The 17,858-nt window shown below is 36.4% G+C and overlaps 1 protein-coding gene across 6 annotated transcripts in view; it reads left to right on the plus strand.

Annotated features, from left to right (window-relative positions):
- SLIT2 (slit guidance ligand 2) overlaps positions 1-17,858 on the plus strand; it is a 331,277-nt gene that overhangs the window by 268,505 nt on the left and 44,914 nt on the right. For all 6 annotated transcript variants that reach the window (XM_074321764.1, XM_019743900.2, XM_074321767.1 and 3 more), the window contains 5 exons: positions 899-970; positions 3,685-3,848; positions 14,672-14,796; positions 14,922-15,019; positions 16,320-16,459. In XM_074321764.1, the coding sequence (XP_074177865.1) occupies positions 899-970; positions 3,685-3,848; positions 14,672-14,796; positions 14,922-15,019; positions 16,320-16,459 (599 nt within the window). The remainder of the gene's footprint in view (positions 1-898; positions 971-3,684; positions 3,849-14,671; positions 14,797-14,921; positions 15,020-16,319; positions 16,460-17,858) is intronic.

Consider the following 17,858-nt stretch of genomic DNA (forward strand, 5'->3'; position numbering starts at 1 on the left):
TAAAGAACATTCTACACATCATGGTACAAATGTGCTAGCATTCAGCAGCGATTTGCAGTGGGAAGTTGCTATCAGATATATTCAGAGAGTACCAAAAATAGCCATTAACTTGTCCTTCAAATAAGATTTTGTCTATTTACTTTTTCTACCCACTATTTAAGAGAGTACCTGTTTTTAATCACTCTTGCAAATATTGAATATTAATAATCCTTTCATGTTGTCATATGATAAATGGAATTATTTTCCATTTCTGTTTTAATTGGCAATTCCAATTACTAGAGCATTGGCGTGTATTTCGTTTGTTTATTGAGCAGTTTTGTGCTTGCTCTTTGGGCCTGATCATATCATTTCCCATTTTTGATTGGGTAATTAGTCTTTTTATCATTAGCATACATATCTTTATGCATCTACTACTTGACTAAGTTTGCAGGTATTATCACAAAGGAATTATTCCTTGTATCTTATGTGTGTTGCAAATATTTCACATGCTGTTCTTTGTATTTAATCTTTTATGATATGAATATGTCTTACGTTGTCAAAAATGTGTCACTACTTTTCATTATGATTTCTAAGTTTTATAAAGTGGTTTTGAAAGCCTTCCCTGCCCCACATTTATAGAAAGGAGCTCTTCTATATTTTCTTTTAATAGATTTTAGTTTTATTTTTCCATTTAACTCTTCAATCTAGAATTGATTTTATGCATATAATGTGTTGTGGGAATTAACTTTTTGCTTTTCAAAATAGATACCCAGTTGTACCAAGACTATTTATTGAATAGACCATCGTGCCTGCACTAATTTAAAACGCTTATTATAAACTGAAGTTTTATATATGCATGGGAATTTTTCTGAGCTCTCTGAATTATGGGAATTTTAATTTTGCTTTTTCTTGCTTTTAGTTCTTTACATGGAAATGACATTTCTACTGTGCCTGAAGGTGCTTTCAATGATCTCTCTGCGTTATCACACTTGTGAGTACCTAGTGTGTGATGTGGATTTAGCATCAAACTGTCCCTGGCGAGTGAGTTTGAAACACACAGTCCTCTGCCCTCGCTTTTATTGTCACATCATAAGATGTGATTTGTTCCACTTAAAGATAATGTAAATGTTTTCAGTATAGATATGGTGGCCTCCACATGATAGCCTTAATTTATTCTTCTGGCCCTTCTTCCCCATTAAATGAGTTCTCTGTGCTTAGCCAAAAGTGTGTTTTCTCACAAATAAGGCTTCCTCAACTTCCTTTTTTCTTGCTGTTCTCTGATTCTGGAATATGGACTCTCCTTCAATTCAGTCTGCCCAAGCCCCGCTCTTCTAAGTCACATCCCAAGTATTAACTCTGCCATGAAGTCTACCCTGATTTGCTCAAACTGGATTCACTTATTTAGTTAATAAATAAACTCAGCATTGATGATAGCACCATGAAAAAGTAAATTAGACAGGGCTCAGGACTTCATAGTGTGGTAGAGAAAAACAGCCAAACCCTCATATTGGATGGAATGTTTTTCCTTTGTGTTCCCTGTCATAGCAGCCTGTTTGCATCTCCAGATTTTCTGGAAGTACAATAAAATGATTTTAAAATATGTGATAAATGGGGTCCAAAAGACTCAGCTGGGTCAAATTCCATTGTGCCATTATTGGAGTACAGGGAACAGTCCTTGAATCCAAAGCCGCCTTTGATCAGGCTGAATTTGGTGTCAGCTGGTGGCAGGTATCTGCTTCTGCTTAAATATCAATGTCAGTTGGCTCTTAGTTCGCCTGAAGAGGTTGCCTGCCATATTATCTCTTGGCTTTGCCTTCCCCTACAAAACCTACCAAACCCCAAGAATGTTAGCTGGTTAGGAAACTGAGAAAGGGGGATGGGCAGTGGTTAGGAGCCACCGCAATAGTCAATCATGTTACATCTGAATTCGCTTAAGGGGGCTGTGTTATCAATGTAGAATTTTGTCCATCTGCCTATTTGATGCTTACAGTTAATGTTTCTGCCACGGAGTGATTCGGTCCCAGGAGGCAAGACCTCCATGTTTTCATATTTGAGCCCCAGCACCTACCTCAAAGTCAAAGTCAGGGACCCTCCTCTAAGAACTCCAGGGATGTCATTTGCCTGAGATACAATGTTAATTAAAACCAATATCTAAGGGGCGCCAGACTGTGGTACAGTCTGGCAGAGAATGCAGCATAAAGGAAGTGGTCGTCTGTCTGCTAGTGTTAGGGCGATGGATCCGAGAAGGCTGCACAGGAACGGTATTGCTTTAACTAAGGAGAACTTTCCTTTATGCGAATTCCCCCTCCCCCCACTAACAGTGAGAGCAGTTTGAATCGTCACTGTCAGGTGTTCTATTCTGCCATGTATTTCATTGATGCATTTGTCTTTTACTCCCTAGATTATAAAGGGCTCTGTTCTATTCACTTTTGACACTGAGTCCCCTGACGTCATAGTAAGGACGTTAACAAATGTCAGTAAAGATGAAATCCTATGACTCAAGAACCTCACTTTGTTCATTTTTCTTTTGGAAGAAGAGTTTGAATCTGGCACCTATTTGAGCATAACATTTACTACCCTCCAATTCTTGGATAAACTACTAAAGTATTAGGGTTTTACAAGCATATTTTGGGGGGTTTTCTAATAAAAGAGTAAGATTAATTTTGCTTAGACTGTAGATCTCTAAACATTACTAATATGAAGTTAATTGTAAATCAGAATGAACCAGTTTTTAAATGCCATTTTACGTATCTCTTGTGCCTAAACTTGGCAATTATACAAACCCATTAATTAACTTCTTTGGCTCCGTTTATTAATCTGTACAATGGGTTATTAATAATATTGATCTCAGAGAGTTGTTATTTTGGATAAAATGAGGTAATTCATGTGAATGGCTTAGCACAATTTCTGCATATTGTAATCGTGCAACATTAGCTATTATCTTGATTACTTTTCCTGTTGCTACTACTGCTTATATGAGTAGGAACCAAAGTTCTAAAATGAAACACTTTTTAAAGGGACAGACATCCAATAATGATCTAAGTCAGCTCTGGTGAACTAACTTTTTGCATCTTTATATTTCATGCCCTTTCTTGTTTTTGTGCCTTTGTACTTCCTGTTCCCTTGCCCTGAGACATTACCTCCACCTACTTGAATCTAACTATAGAAAAACTTAGACATTCTTAACCACCAGTCCCCCAGAAAAGTTACCCTTTGTTCACAGTCATCTTGTAAATACTTCTACTGGGTCACTTCTCATTTAAATTATTTGCATGTATGAGTACCTATTAATCATCTTTGCAGAAGGAGTTCTTTGGAGTTAAAAATGAGGTGTTATTCATATTTGGGTCCCCAGAACCTAGCATAGTGATTGGGTTCTCGTGAAATAAATGGTGAATGAAGGCCATGTTCGTCTGCCCTTAGAGTGTGCTTATACCCAATGTAAATCTGTCTCTGCAAACACTAGGAGACCGTCTAAATGTCAGGTAATTGTTAACACTCATGAAAATTCACTAAATCTCAGTTGCCCATAGTTCAAAAAAATGGGGAATTCCAATGTCTCCAATTTCTTCTAAATTGTTTTTGTTAGTAAATCTATAGGGATTTTCTAGTGAGCATCACTTTGAGTTATGTTGCCTTAGGAAATAACAATCCTCCCATGCTTGTGTGTATATGTGTATATGCTTCTGTGGTGGTGTTTTCCAGAGCAATTGGCGCCAACCCTCTTTACTGCGACTGTAACATGCAGTGGTTGTCTGACTGGGTAAAGTCGGAATATAAAGAACCAGGAATTGCTCGCTGTGCTGGGCCTGGAGAAATGGCAGATAAACTGTTACTCACAACTCCCTCCAAAAAATTTACTTGTGAAGGTAAGATTTTTTAATCATTGGTATTTCTGTAAATAAGAATTTGCTGTGTTAATTTCGAAAGAAAAAGGAAACCTTTTGCCACTGGACTTTAAAGGTAGAGCTGAAAAGCCCCAGTAACTAATTATTGTTTCCACTTATGCTTGGACAAGACAAAGCAGTTACTGAGGAGCCCAGGGAATGAATTAGGCTTTTCAAATAAATCACAGAAATAGGCTGTTGGAAATGAGTAAGTTTTCTTTAAAACACATGAAGAAATGAAGAGTACACAATTTCTGGAAATTCTTCTCATAGTGTCTAACGAGTGAAAATATTTTGCTTCTGCTTTGTCTGAACGTGTGCCCTGCTCCCGGGGTTGCCAGGGCCCTGTGGCTTCCTGATGCCAGGTAAGGAGAAATGAGCCCTCCTGAGTGTCAGGCCAAACCTTCCGACTTGCCTCTTGTGCTACCATCTTCCTGTGTCAGTGTGGGTCTTTCTTCCTTGTTTGTATCCTTTCTTTCCCCTCTGTTTCATGTACTTGTGAATTCAAAATAGTGTCTTAGTAACAAATATTTTCTTCTCTTTTTACACGTGTAATAGATGCCCATCATAGAAAATCTAAAGAATAGGAAAATGTAAACCATAAGAAACATTTTATTTTTGCAAGAACTCAAATTGTTATCCTTAATCATAACACCTAGAGGTAACTACTGTTAAACTTGTTTGGTCTATCTTCCCACGTTTACTAGTCAAGTATGTCGATTTAGCATCCTTACCACAAATGAGATAGAAGGTTACTATTATTCTTAATCTGTAGATTTTCAACTCATAATTTTCTACTCATAATTATTAGATGGAGGAGAAAAATTGTTAGAAACTCTAAATATATAATCAGCAAATGTTTATTAAACATGTTTTATGGATAAAACTAAATCCTAGATACAGTGGAGCACAGGGAAATTTATGATATGGTCTTGCCTTCCAAGGCTTGCAGACCTCACTGAAAAAATAAACTTTCAACATTTGAACATTTAGGTAGGAAAAACCTGTCTAAGTAGGTAATATTATTATACAGTGCATCACAGTATGAGCTCTGAAGCCTGGCCTGATTTACGCTGAGCTAAAGACCAGACTCCCTTTTCAATAGTTATGTAACTTCAGTTTTATAGCTTAGCCAGTCTGTGCCTCAGTTTCCTCATATGTAAGCAGAGACAATGATAGTATATACCTAAAAGGTTTTTGTTAAAATTAGATGAGTTATCATATGTGCAATCTAAAAAAAAAATTTTAAAGGCAATTTTATAGAAATAAAGATTAGAATGATGGTTACTAGGGGCTGGGGGAAAGGGAAAATGGGGAGCTATAGGTTAGAGGGTTCAAACGTTCAGTTATAGGAAGAATAAGTTCCAAAGATGGAATGTACAGCATGGTGACTATAGTTAATAACGTGGTGTTGTATACTTGAAAGTTGCGAAGAGTAGCTCTTAAGCATTTTCACCACACACACACAAAAGTTAACTGTGAGATAATAGATGTGTTAATTATCTTGGCTATCATTACACAGTATATGTGTCTATCTAATCATCACATTGTATACTTTAAATATGCACCATTGTATTTGTCAATTATTCCTCAATAAAGTTGGAAATAAAAAGATTAGTTGAATTAATAGATGTAAAACACCTACCTTACACACAGGAAGCATCCAATATAGGTTAACAGCTAATTTTATTATTAGAACCTTTCAAAACACCAACAAAAATTTATGTCAGACTTTCCAAGATTTATTGATTAAAGAAGGAATTTTCAAAAATTATATCCACTCCAAACATTTTTAACTTGGCATCTAATGATTTTTTCCATGGCTATCAATGGTTGTAAAATATGTCATTTGCAGTGCATTGGAAAGTTTGACATTTTAAAGCAAAACTCTTCCATTATTCTGTTAAATATATCTTGTGGAATCTAAATAAAACATCTAATTGTAAAAGAGGCAAAAACAAGATCCTCCTTAATATTTTACAGTGTTCTTTTTCCTTGAATGCTGGTTTTCCTCCTTGATTTTCCATTTCCAGTACCTCAGAGAAATGTATCATTCTTTGTTACAAAATACATATATATAAGTTGACATGTTTTTCGTTTCCTGCCACCAACAACCTGAGAGTTTTTAAATTTTTCTTTGAACTGTATTATTTCCACTAATACTCAAGCCATTGATTGGGACACCATTGATTGTGACAGCATAATTATTTATCCATATTTTAAGATTTTTATTAAAACTTGAAAATAGAATTTTATTGGAAGTGCCCCTCTGGGATTATACACATTGATTGCAAGAGTCCTTTGCAAATATCCAGTGTTTTAAAGTGTTATTTTGTGACCCCAGATGTTTCCTTGAGTCTGTGCCTCACGGTGAAATTCCTGGTGCTGGCCTGGGAAGTACACCATTCTTTGTAAACTGGTACGATTGTCAAAGAGAAGGAGAAACTAGCCTAAAAACTTAGTCATGTTGTTGGACGGAATGGTTTTAGAAAGATTGTGTGGGGAAGTCGAGAAACTACAAATTGATTCTATTACGCTTCTCTGTGCCCAAGGATACACGTACTCCACTTTGAAAAATGCCAGTACTTATCTATATTTCTTAAAGTTTAGAGTTCCCTGGAGATTTTTTTGAAAAAAAATTAAAATGTCATGATAACACAAATGTGAGAAAAGTGACATACTTATATTAAATTCTTAGAGCATTCTAGTTCACATTAATTTATTAAATGTTCTCATTATTCTAACGGGTACATGCATACATGCATATATACATACATAAATGTCAGTTTAACTCAAGATTTATCTAACTGATTTTACCTTTCTTTTTTTTATTAATGATTATAGTATCTTCTAGTATTTAGTGTAGTGTGAATAGACATGTGTTTGAGGAAAAATTGGTCTGGATCAGTACCGCCTGTTAGAACTTACTACAATGATAGAAATGCTCTGTATCTGTAATGTCTGGTATGGTAGCCAGCCACCCCATGTTGTTGAGCACTTAGAATTTGTCAGATGCAGCCGAGGAAGTGAATTTTAAATTTTATTCAACTTGACATGTAAATAGCCACATGTGGGTAGTGGCTACCATATTGGATGGAGCAGTGGCTCCAAGGACTCAGGGGGAGGGTGGCAGTGAAAAGTTCAGCGGTGCAGGTATGCTACACCAGCTATTTAGACAAGTGTGAGGACAGTGCTATGTGTGGGCAGAAGTGCAGGAGCAGAGTCGCACTGGGAGAAGGGCTGGATCTGTCCCAGGGCCTCCAGGAAACAGTCAAGCTGAGACTTGTTCACTAACAGATGATGAAAGGCCCTGGACTCTCAGCTAAATGGTGGCAGTTTGGTTTAATGTTCACTAAGTTATCAAATCAACAAATCACATACATTTCAAGGTATACCCTAAATTGGATAGTACACGGCATGGGTGCAGGCCAGTTGAAAAGCAGTGTAGACATTCATAACTCAACTAATATAGTGTAATTGCATTTAGCAGATTTTAGGATTTACTCAGTTTTTCTCTGCCTTAATGTAATTTTAGAGTGATAGAAAGCACGGAAACTCATAATGCCCTGTGTCAGTATTTCTGTCAGCATTGGTCAAAATTTGGTGAGGTTTCATTATCTTATGAAGTCTCTGCTAGTTCAAGATTTATAACAACTGAGACTGAATCTCTGCCAACACTACTACTACCAGTAATAGTAATAAAACAACAGCTAATTTGTATTGAGCAGTTTGCATTATGCTGAGAATTTTATATAGATTCTTATCTCTTGTTTGATAATTATCTCTTTTAATTTTTACATCATTCCTGTAGTGGGCAGTATTATTTCCCCATCGGAGAGAGGAAAATACTGGAATTTAGGGAGATTAAGTAATTAGTTCAAAATCACTCAGCTGCTATATGAAGGAGGCATAATTTGAACCCTGACTTTCTGACTGCAGTTTTACTACTCAAGTTTACTTTATAATTTTCAATAAAATATATTCTCAAAATAAATTATCAATATAAGTAAGCTCGCCACCCTACTGTTGAAACATACTTAGAAAATGAAAGTTTTGAACCTCCTTCACACAGTTTTGCTATAAGTATTTACTGATAAAAACATGGATTAGTAGACAGCAAAGTATCCTAATCTATTAATTAAAATAATTCACTTCGAGAAGTCTGAGTACTATGTTTCAGAGCGTACAAGCTTTGTGAACTTAAAAACAATAAAATAATGCTTCTTTAAATATCTTATAATTTGAGTTTTTTTAATACTTTAATGTAACTTTTCCCATAGTTATGCCTGTTTAATGTGTTTTATTTTATTCATGAAAATCATGTAAGCATATACTCCTAATATTAAGGTAATTTCAAATTATAGCAGGAAGATGAATATTCTTTATTTAAAGACATGTTTACATAGCTGTATTAAAATATAATTTAAAGGTTCTCTCTGCAGGAAAAGTCTGTGCTATTATTTTGAGAAATTAATTCTTTCAAAACAATTCTTGTCCTAGATTTTTTCAAAGTGTTCTTTTTTCTTTATGAATATAATCTCATAGTTTCAGTGTACAACAGAAATAAATGAACTGGATAAAATAGTTTATTAGAGCATATGTAATGCATACCCAGATTATCACACTCGAGTGGGGAGCAGATGGTCATGACTTGTTTTATAACCACATGTCCTGTCCTTATCTTTTCAATATCAGCTGAAATTAGAATGATTATGCAGTCAGTCAGCAATAAAACAGAGGTTTTTGCCTTCTCAGGTTTTCATTGAGAAAGTCACCATGGAATATAGAATATTGTTAATTTCTAATATTCCTTTTATTGTTGTTGGCCAGGAAGATGTAGCTCTACAGAAAACTAAATTTTTCATTTTAAATTTGACAGACACTTGTTAAACACTTAAATGTGCTAAGGCATGAACAGTCTAATGGAAATTAATTATAGATTCCTTCTTTCAGTCGACAAATACTAAGTGAGCTCCTGTTTAAACATCAGGAAGAGTTCCAAAGGTGTTAAGAATACAATTAAACAAGACAGAGAAAACCCAACCCTGTCCTCATGGAGCTTATGATCTACTGATACATATTTTAGGTAGATAATTCTAAAACAAGGTTTGGCATTTTAAATATATACATGGTATTAGTTATATATATAGTCAAGCCAAAACGTGGAATTGTAACTGATATCACCAGGCCCATCAGGACATCAGGAGATGCTTAGTGAGTCAAGTGGAGCTAAGAATGAAACACAAAAGAAGAGGAGAGGCCCAAATGGGCAGGAGTCTAGTGTCCTTGGACTCGATAAAGGGGGAGGGATGTGGTGTTCAAAAGGCACTAATTACTTCCTTTGTATAGGTCAGCTAAGGGGTCAAGCACATAGTCATAACTTCGAAATAAACTTAGATGTTAGGGAGTATGATTTCCTCGCTGGTTAAAGAAAATATTCAGGTTTATACATAGATAAAAGTATTTCATCTATACCTTCACATATACCAAAAGCACCATCTTTAAAACACAAACAAGAATTATTTTTCATTAGACTTTTAAAACCTTAAAACACTTAAGTTTTAGCCTCTTTGCCTCTTTTCCTCTTTCTTCATATTATGCCGACACCTCTTACCCACTCTTTGATATTGACATAGGTGGGGTTCTCCTCTTAGCCGTATTAAATTAATTAATTTCAACCTGAAGACTTCAGATATCTATCCCTGACTTTTCTTATGAACTTCAGAGTCATGTTTTCACTCCCTCAGTGAATTCTTCCTCTTTGATGGCTTGCAGAAGCTTAAAATACACATTTCCAAACATACGTTTCCATTACCCATAGCCTCTTACAAGTGTGTTCTGTGGTTGATATAAATAATGTCTCTACTGCTGAACTGTACGTTTTTTTCTAGAAACTTGAGCATTTCACCTGATTTTGAGCCCCCGAAACTTAGCCTAGTGCCTGGCGTCAAGTAGACCCTCAATAAATATTTGATAAATGAATGACTTAATGATGGAATGTTAAAATATGTGATTGATACTCACGCTTAAGAAATGCAATAATATAATAGCAAGTGGAGTGTAGAATCTTTGGTTTTAAATAGAAACCTCCGCTTAGTGAGTTAGCCCCATCTCAAATAACCCCTGTATTTTTTCTGAGCTGTCTTTGATGTACCTCTGACTTTAAGGGCAGTGCTAGATTTTCTTATTTGACTCATGTTCCCAAGGGATGCGAGAATGAAGGCAGATTCTGGGATATCGTTAGAAATTTGTATCTGGAGCTTTTAGTCATAAATCAAAGTGAGCTACAATTCTCAGTGGGTGGTAATATTGGTGTCAGGTGCATAGCTAGTGATTTGAGTCAAGTAAGCAAGTCTGCCTACAGGCTTTAATGGATTTGAGGTCCGGCAGTTCTTCCATTAAAGATTAAAGTAACGGACAAAGACAAATTGTTAACCAAACTGTCTTCTCATTTTCCCTTTGAATTATTAAGCTAAACACACCTCTAATCCAGATAGCTGAGGCTTGAAGGCTCTCTTAAATCAAGACAAAATCTTAAATCTGTCTAGTTAGCCTTGACTGGCCTGGTGCATTTCAGTGGCATTAGTAATAACCTGTATTTCTAGAGCTAGAATTCTTTTCTCCTCTATGGCACACATCTTATGAGGGCTGATATTTCCGCAATAATGTAACATTTCTTGAATCAGTGAACCTTGGGAAGGAGGAAAGATCGAAGATCAGCAAAGTTGCATCAGCAAGCAATCTGTAGTTCCTTGCTGAGTAGCAATGTGAGAGGAAAAGAGAACCTTCCTCCGTGTCGTACTGTTATTTCTGGTGGTTGTCCCTACCAAATGTACAAATCAAACTTGTACTCCTTAAAAATGTAAAACCATTAACTCTGGGTGTTGTTACCCAATGGATGATTATCTCTCCATGCCCACTTCCGTTCCCCCATGGTTTGGATAACAATAGCCCCTACAGTTTTCCCAAATCAGCAGCTCCTGCCATAGACAGAAGGTACTCGGTGAACTGGTGATGAATGAATAAATGGCGAGCTCTCATTTGCCTTTGTCTGTGTTAAATTTGAATAAACAAGCAGAGGAAGACTGTGTTTCTCTTTTTAAGTAAACCACTTATGCCTCTCCCAGCTCCCCCCTCATCCTCATCCCCAGCTTTGGAAGTCTGGGAAAGAGGGTCAGAATTTGCTGTGGCTTCTATGCTTGTTTTCACTATATTCTGTGCTCAATATCCACTGGCATCTCATTCAATGCTTAAAACAACCCATTGAGATGGCTGCCGTTATTCTGCTAACTCCACACACTTAAGTGACAAATTCAGGTTACTAACGGGTTGATGGGCTTCAGATTTTCTGTGCAAGATTACAACGCATGCTAAAAGACTGTTCTAATTCCTGTTCCCGACATCTTCTTTTCATCTGAGACTAATCAAGTGTGCAAAAATCAAAAAGTGTTGGTTTGCTTCTAGAGAGCTGTGCTAACTCTTCTACCATTTCATTATGACTTTTTATTTTAGCATCTCCCTTTAACTCTGATAAAGAAAGAGATTAAAGGTGTCATTCCCTTTGAAGAAGAACTTTGCAGGGGAGGAGGATCTCAGAGATAAGTGTCCTGGGTGGAAAGTGAAATCTCAAATTGAAGACAAACAGAAGACTGAGCACAGCCTTAGAAGAGGAGCAGAGTATGGATGGGAAGATCAATGAGGAGAGAAACACGTACCAGGGATAGTTGACCCTTGAACAACACGGGTTTGAACTGTGTGGGTCCACTTGTATTCAACTTTCTTTTTCAATAAATAGCTGTACTGTTTTCCATCCACAGTTGGGAGTCTGAGGATGCAGAGGGCAGACTGCACACTTTGATTTATGCCATTTTATATAGGGAGCTTGAGCACCCACGATTCTGGTATCCACTGGGGATCCTGGAACCAATCTCTCGCAGTTACTGAGGGACAGCTTAAGTTTTGGGGGAGTTAAAAGTTATCTGCGGGTATTTGACTGCATGGGGTTGGTGCCTCTGATCCCCGAGTTGTTCAAGGGTCACCTGTAGTTCTGAGGGGTGAGAATATAGAAATAAGTAGATTAAAGTAAACCAGATAGATGTAAAAAATCACATTATGAGAAGGATGTTTAGTTGGGTGGAATTACAATCTAAATACAGTAAGAACAGGACATACATTTTAAGACATTTGGACATATCAGAAGATATGTTGTCATTTACAATTTATATAATTACAAGATCTTTTGAATTACCCTTCAGTCAAACTCAGCTACTAAAAATAAGAAGTTTTCAGTGAAGAAATGACTTTCAAAGGACAATTTAAAAGAAGGAAAATCAAATGGAATGATAGTTGTAACTTTACCAAACTGAAGGAGTTAGAACTCAGTATTTTGCCATATTCCCAATCCTGATGTCACCAAAACAGTTTGTGGGTTTAACAAAATTGCCCGAAGAGGCCTGTGTGTGAGAAAGCTGGTTATTTTGATTCCTTCAGCTATGGATTCAAAAACGTATCCGTGTACCCAGGTTTTTTGTTTGTTTGTTTGTTTGTTTGTTTTCGGTAAAACAATCTCTAACTTTCATTTAAATAATCAAACATCATATTTGAAAAACACCACATTCCATAGAATAAACTTAGAAACTGTCAACTCTGAACTTCTCTATTCAAACCACAGTCTTACAAGGTGGAAAGCACAGAAAGAGACCAAAAGATAATTTTTCTCAAGGTCTCGGGAAGTGGCCAGATGAATGTTTGCATTGCTTGCAATTTGCTGACAGGCTGTTTTGCTGGTGTGCATTAGCTGCTTTATCCTACACCTACGTTCAAAATCAGATTTTTTTTTCTTCTAGCCTAGCTAAGGGATGCATTATCAGTTATAATAGATATTTCTTTTTCTATTGCTCATTCTAAGTGTGATAACTTTAGCAAATACAAAACCATTTATTGTGCAGTATTACATTAATTTAACTTATGACTTTTACTGCCACCATTTATTTCTCCAGTATGCCAGATAGCTAAATTTTTGTTCTTCATTGATAAATAAGTTAGGAGGGGGTGAGAAATTCAATTTCTGTAAGGACCTCTTCAGTGTTAATCTCAGTAATTTTCCAGCTGTAATCTGATGCAGTGACTGCATTAGTTCTTCTGGTGACCAAGAAAACATGTAGGGACATTGGCAAGCCCTCCTTTTGTGACTGAAGTGTCGCTGGAGGCAGCACCACCCCTTCCCATTGAATAGCCATCCGCAAAACTGTCATCCATTTCGAGTGGTTAAAAAAGAGAGAGGAGTCTCTATGTAGATGTATTTCAGGGTTTTGTTGTTGTTGTTGTGAATAGAAAAACTGAACAATACAGAGCATTATCCTGCTTTGGATTTTACTGCAAAACTGTTATATGAGTATGTGCTGGTGCTTCCCAGGGCGAGGAAATACTTAGATGTGAAGAGTTTGATGGCCTCCATGTTAACTCACATGCTCTTTCATACATGACTTTCTGTCAGTAGATGAAAAACTCACAAACATAAACTATATAATCTGTAGAAAACAGATTATGTGAGCTGAGCTCTTATAGCTACTTGGGTGGAGGTACCTTCGAATGTTAGAGCAGTGATGATAGAGGGAGATCATGCTAGAAAATTGGGTCAGGCAGCTTTGCTAGAGATTCCGTGTGATGAAACATGCAATTGGAATTGTCCCTGCTGTTTCATGGACATAACATACTACACAGAGATTGGTGGCAGCAGAAACATTGTGAATGTTGATGTTATAAAATATTTGTATTTTATATATAAAGATGTCACTCTGACAGAGTGTCCTCATCAGACAGCTGCTAAAAGGCAATCTAGTGAGCTCCCACAGTGTGCAAAGAAACATCAGTGCAACATAATTCTATTGAGGACAGTCCAGTCTCTACATTGTTGTGGAATAAATATGTGCAACCAGAGGAGAATGGCTGCCACTGAATCCGCACTTAATCTAAACCTTTTGTGGATCATGATTTTTTAAAAATGTGTATCCCAAAAAGTGGGATTGCAGGTAGCGATAGTTTCCGTGGTACGTCCTTCTCAGAGAAGAAGATACAGAAGTTACATCCATCATACGTACGCCTGTGCTAATATGCTAAGAAACTGAGCCAAAAGGGTATGAGGGAATATAATGGAGATTATATTTGTGATTTATTTGCATATGCATAACAGTGGCACTGTTTTGCATCTCCTATATGAAAATCACACTACTGAACTAATGTTACCAAGGCAGGTACATACTATGTTATATTTAATTGATAAAGTTGTATTTTAACTGATGAATTTCTATGTATTCAGAAAACTCACCCACCCATCTCCCAGCAGACACACACACACATACACACACACACAACACACACACACACACACACGGAGTCCTCTTTGGGACGGATGGCATGTATTTCAGTGACAGCTGGCTGCGGTTAAGATGTAGGCAGTGGCCATGGAACTCATCCACAGCTGCTAGTCAGCCCATGAGGAGACTGATCCTGTGACAGTGGCATCATTAACATCAGATACTAACCACCTGAGAACATAACCTGGCGTCCCACTTTGATGTCAGAGAGTCTCACTGTCCCTTGCAATGAAAAGGCGTGTTGTGTTCTTTAATATAATACGATGATGCAGATTTCTGGTTTTGTCAGGGAAGAGAAGCATGTGTGGATAATTTTATACAATAAGAATTTGTATACAACATTTACTGTTACCTGAAGGCATTGCAATGATTTTAACTGCACTAAACATAGAAGGCATCATTTTCTCATGTTTTTCAATTAATTTTTAGGTCCTGTGGATGTCAATATTTTAGCCAAATGTAATCCCTGTTTATCAAATCCGTGTAAAAACGATGGCACCTGTAATAATGATCCAGTTGACTTTTATCGCTGCACCTGTCCATACGGTTTCAAGGCAAGTAGAACCTGTGTGGTAGTAATGACCTGCAAACTCAGCTTTCCTTGGTGGGCCTGAATTATTTTGTTGTGCCGACAACTATTTTATTTCCACTCAACTCTCCTTGGCCATTCCTTCTCCAGGGGCAGGACTGTGCTGTCCCAATTCACGCATGCATCAGTAACCCATGTAAACACGGAGGAACCTGCCACCTAAAAGAAGGAGAAAAAGATGGATTCTGGTAGGTCATCACTAGTCTGTGATCTTCTCTGTCTAAAGTTTAGAGGAGGAATAAGTAAGCAAATCATGAATTTTCCTTTTCAAATCAAGGAATATTATTTTTAAAAGAATGCCAGAAGCCTGTTCGTAAGGACAATATGTATGAGTCCCTCTCTGCACTATAAAACAAATGGAAATGTTACAGTATTCTTAGCTCAGGAGGCTACAAAATCAAGCCATTTAAAAACACACACATGCACACATTATGATTAATCAAGGCAGATTAGGTCAAGACAAAACAGTGGCTCGTTATGCTAATTAGTCACAGAATAGTCTCCTCCTGCAAGTTGTATATATATTCATCTGCTGTTTGTGTATCACTTTAAAGACAGTGTATAATGAATGATACGAGATAGTTCCCACTGAAACAGAAAATTAATGATTCATTTCCAAGCCACAATATGAGTAGACAAACATGCTGTGAACATCTTTAATCTGGAGTTATTTCATCATAAGGCCAATTACTTCAGATCTACTTCATGAATTATGAATGGAGTTCTTATAATGACACTAATAATTTCACATAAGAATGCTAAAGTACTACTGAAGCTTGTTAGCAATATCACTTTTTATAATAAACGTGCTTCATTTCTGCATTCTGTTATGAAATTGTCTCTTTTTCATCAGGACTTTTCAAAGATTATTCTGATACCTATCAGGATTAAATGTACAATGTTTTATGCCAGTGAGAAAATTTGCATTTGTTGAAACTTAAAGAGAACAGTCACATTTTATAATTGCAAGGAAGATAAAATTTTATTTTCAGATTTCTTTTTCTGTTCTGAGACATAAAGAACATTACACATAGGGTAGTAGGTGTTGTTGCTTTTTTTTTTTTTAAAGTTAGAACCAATTCCTCCTCACTTATGAGCAAAGAGGTGTGAATTATTTTATGAAAGTATAACTTGAGATAAAGATATCGAGGGCTGTAGAGTGAACTTTGCTTGTGGTTTAGACCTACAAATATATTGGATTTCTTGACTTACAGGGCCATCTACCATCTTGCATCCAACACAAATTTCTTTATCATTTTAAATTGTTTCTGATTTGGGCAATATTACCTTAAATTGATGCTTACAACATGTTATTTAAAACCATTTTAAAAATCAGTTTCTTATAGTTAGAAGTTCTGTAATTGATGAGTGTATTTAGTTTTTTGTTGTTTTCTTTTCCTCAATCTTTAGACCGCGTGTGCGCGCGCGCGCGTTTTAAATGCACGGAATTTTTCTTTTTTTCCCCTTTTTGTTCCCCTTGGTGTTCAGGTGTATTTGTGCTGATGGATTTGAAGGAGAAAATTGTGAAGTCAATATTGATGATTGTGAAGATAATGACTGTGAAAATAATTCTACATGTGTCGATGGGATTAATAACTACACGTGCCTTTGTCCACCTGAGTACACAGGTAGGAAGAATAGGAAATGCCCTGCCATTAATGTATACATCTGAAAGCATCATGGGAGCTCTACTGCATATGCTTTGTAAACCATTGTCTTATTCGATAACTGGTAGTTGTTTTGGAAATTAGATGTAATGTCAGTAACAGACAGAGTTCAAGATGATTTTAGCCAATGAACTCAAAGACCCACCAAGCTCAGTTGTAATACAAGCATATATCACAAAGTCATGGTGTCCAGCAAAAACGAAGTCATCACACTGAAGCTATCAGTCCCACAGTTGAATGACATTTCCATACAAAGCATTTCTCCCTTGCCGCCAATATACATGTGTATGTAAAAAGAGGGCCATTACCAACCCACCAATATACACGTATATGTAAAAAGAGGGCCATTACCAACCCACCACTATGCACGTGTATGTAAAAAGAGGGCCATTTCTTTACATAGTGAAAACATAATTAAGCATTTGAGATTATTTGTGTCCACACTTGTTCCTTCATTAATGAGGGGTTTTCCTCTAGTAACTCGTGTTGTCCAAAATACAGCACACATAGGAAGATATTGAGCACTTTAGATAATCTTATGAGACCATCACCTTTTTTCTGACATTTTTGTCTCATCAGATGATTAATCTGATAAGACTGTCCAAACCGCTTAATTTCTTCTGGATAAACCAATTCGCTGGAAAGTCAACATCAAGCTTATGACTTGTCTACTATGTCAGAATATCTGTTTTTGATTTATTTTTGTGCCTATGAATAAGAAATTTCACAGTTACAATCTTGCTTTCTTAATAAACAACATAGTTTTAAAGTTGATAGGGAAAAAGAGAATGTTATACATTTTATTTGTCAGAAAAAAATGGGGCAGTAGAATCTATCAAACTATTCCAAGTTACCGTTTTCATTTTGCTGAGTATTTTTCATTAATTGCATTTATTTACATATAATTAAATCCACAGTTAAGAGTATCAGAGGGTGAAATAACTATGTAAATGACTGAGGTTAACATGTTTAAACATGAAAGATGAAATCAAATCTATATGATTAACTGTCCCAGGGATTTGTTGGAAAAAGCATAGAAATGTAAGCTTTTATGGAATACCCAAATTAATCAATGCATTTGATTAATTACCTTTCTTGATGTGAAAATGCTAGACAGAATAATTGGGTTCTGTTTTGACACCCCAGATCTTTTTGGGTGCCTCGGTAGCTGCCTTTTCCATGGTATACCCGTAAAGTACCTGATGCCATGTAAAGTAATATACTCAGTTTCCAGTAGAAATCTCAACATGTTGTATCCACCAACTGCTCTATTACATACATACAGCCCTTAGGCTCCTAGGTGGGCAGAATCTGAGTGCTCTGTGATATTTTGCATTAATAAAGGATAGGAAGTGAATCC

Source organism: Rhinolophus sinicus, linkage group LG02 (genome assembly GCF_036562045.2).
Source record: "Rhinolophus sinicus isolate RSC01 linkage group LG02, ASM3656204v1, whole genome shotgun sequence".
In the NCBI taxonomy this organism is placed as follows: domain Eukaryota; kingdom Metazoa; phylum Chordata; class Mammalia; order Chiroptera; family Rhinolophidae; genus Rhinolophus; species Rhinolophus sinicus.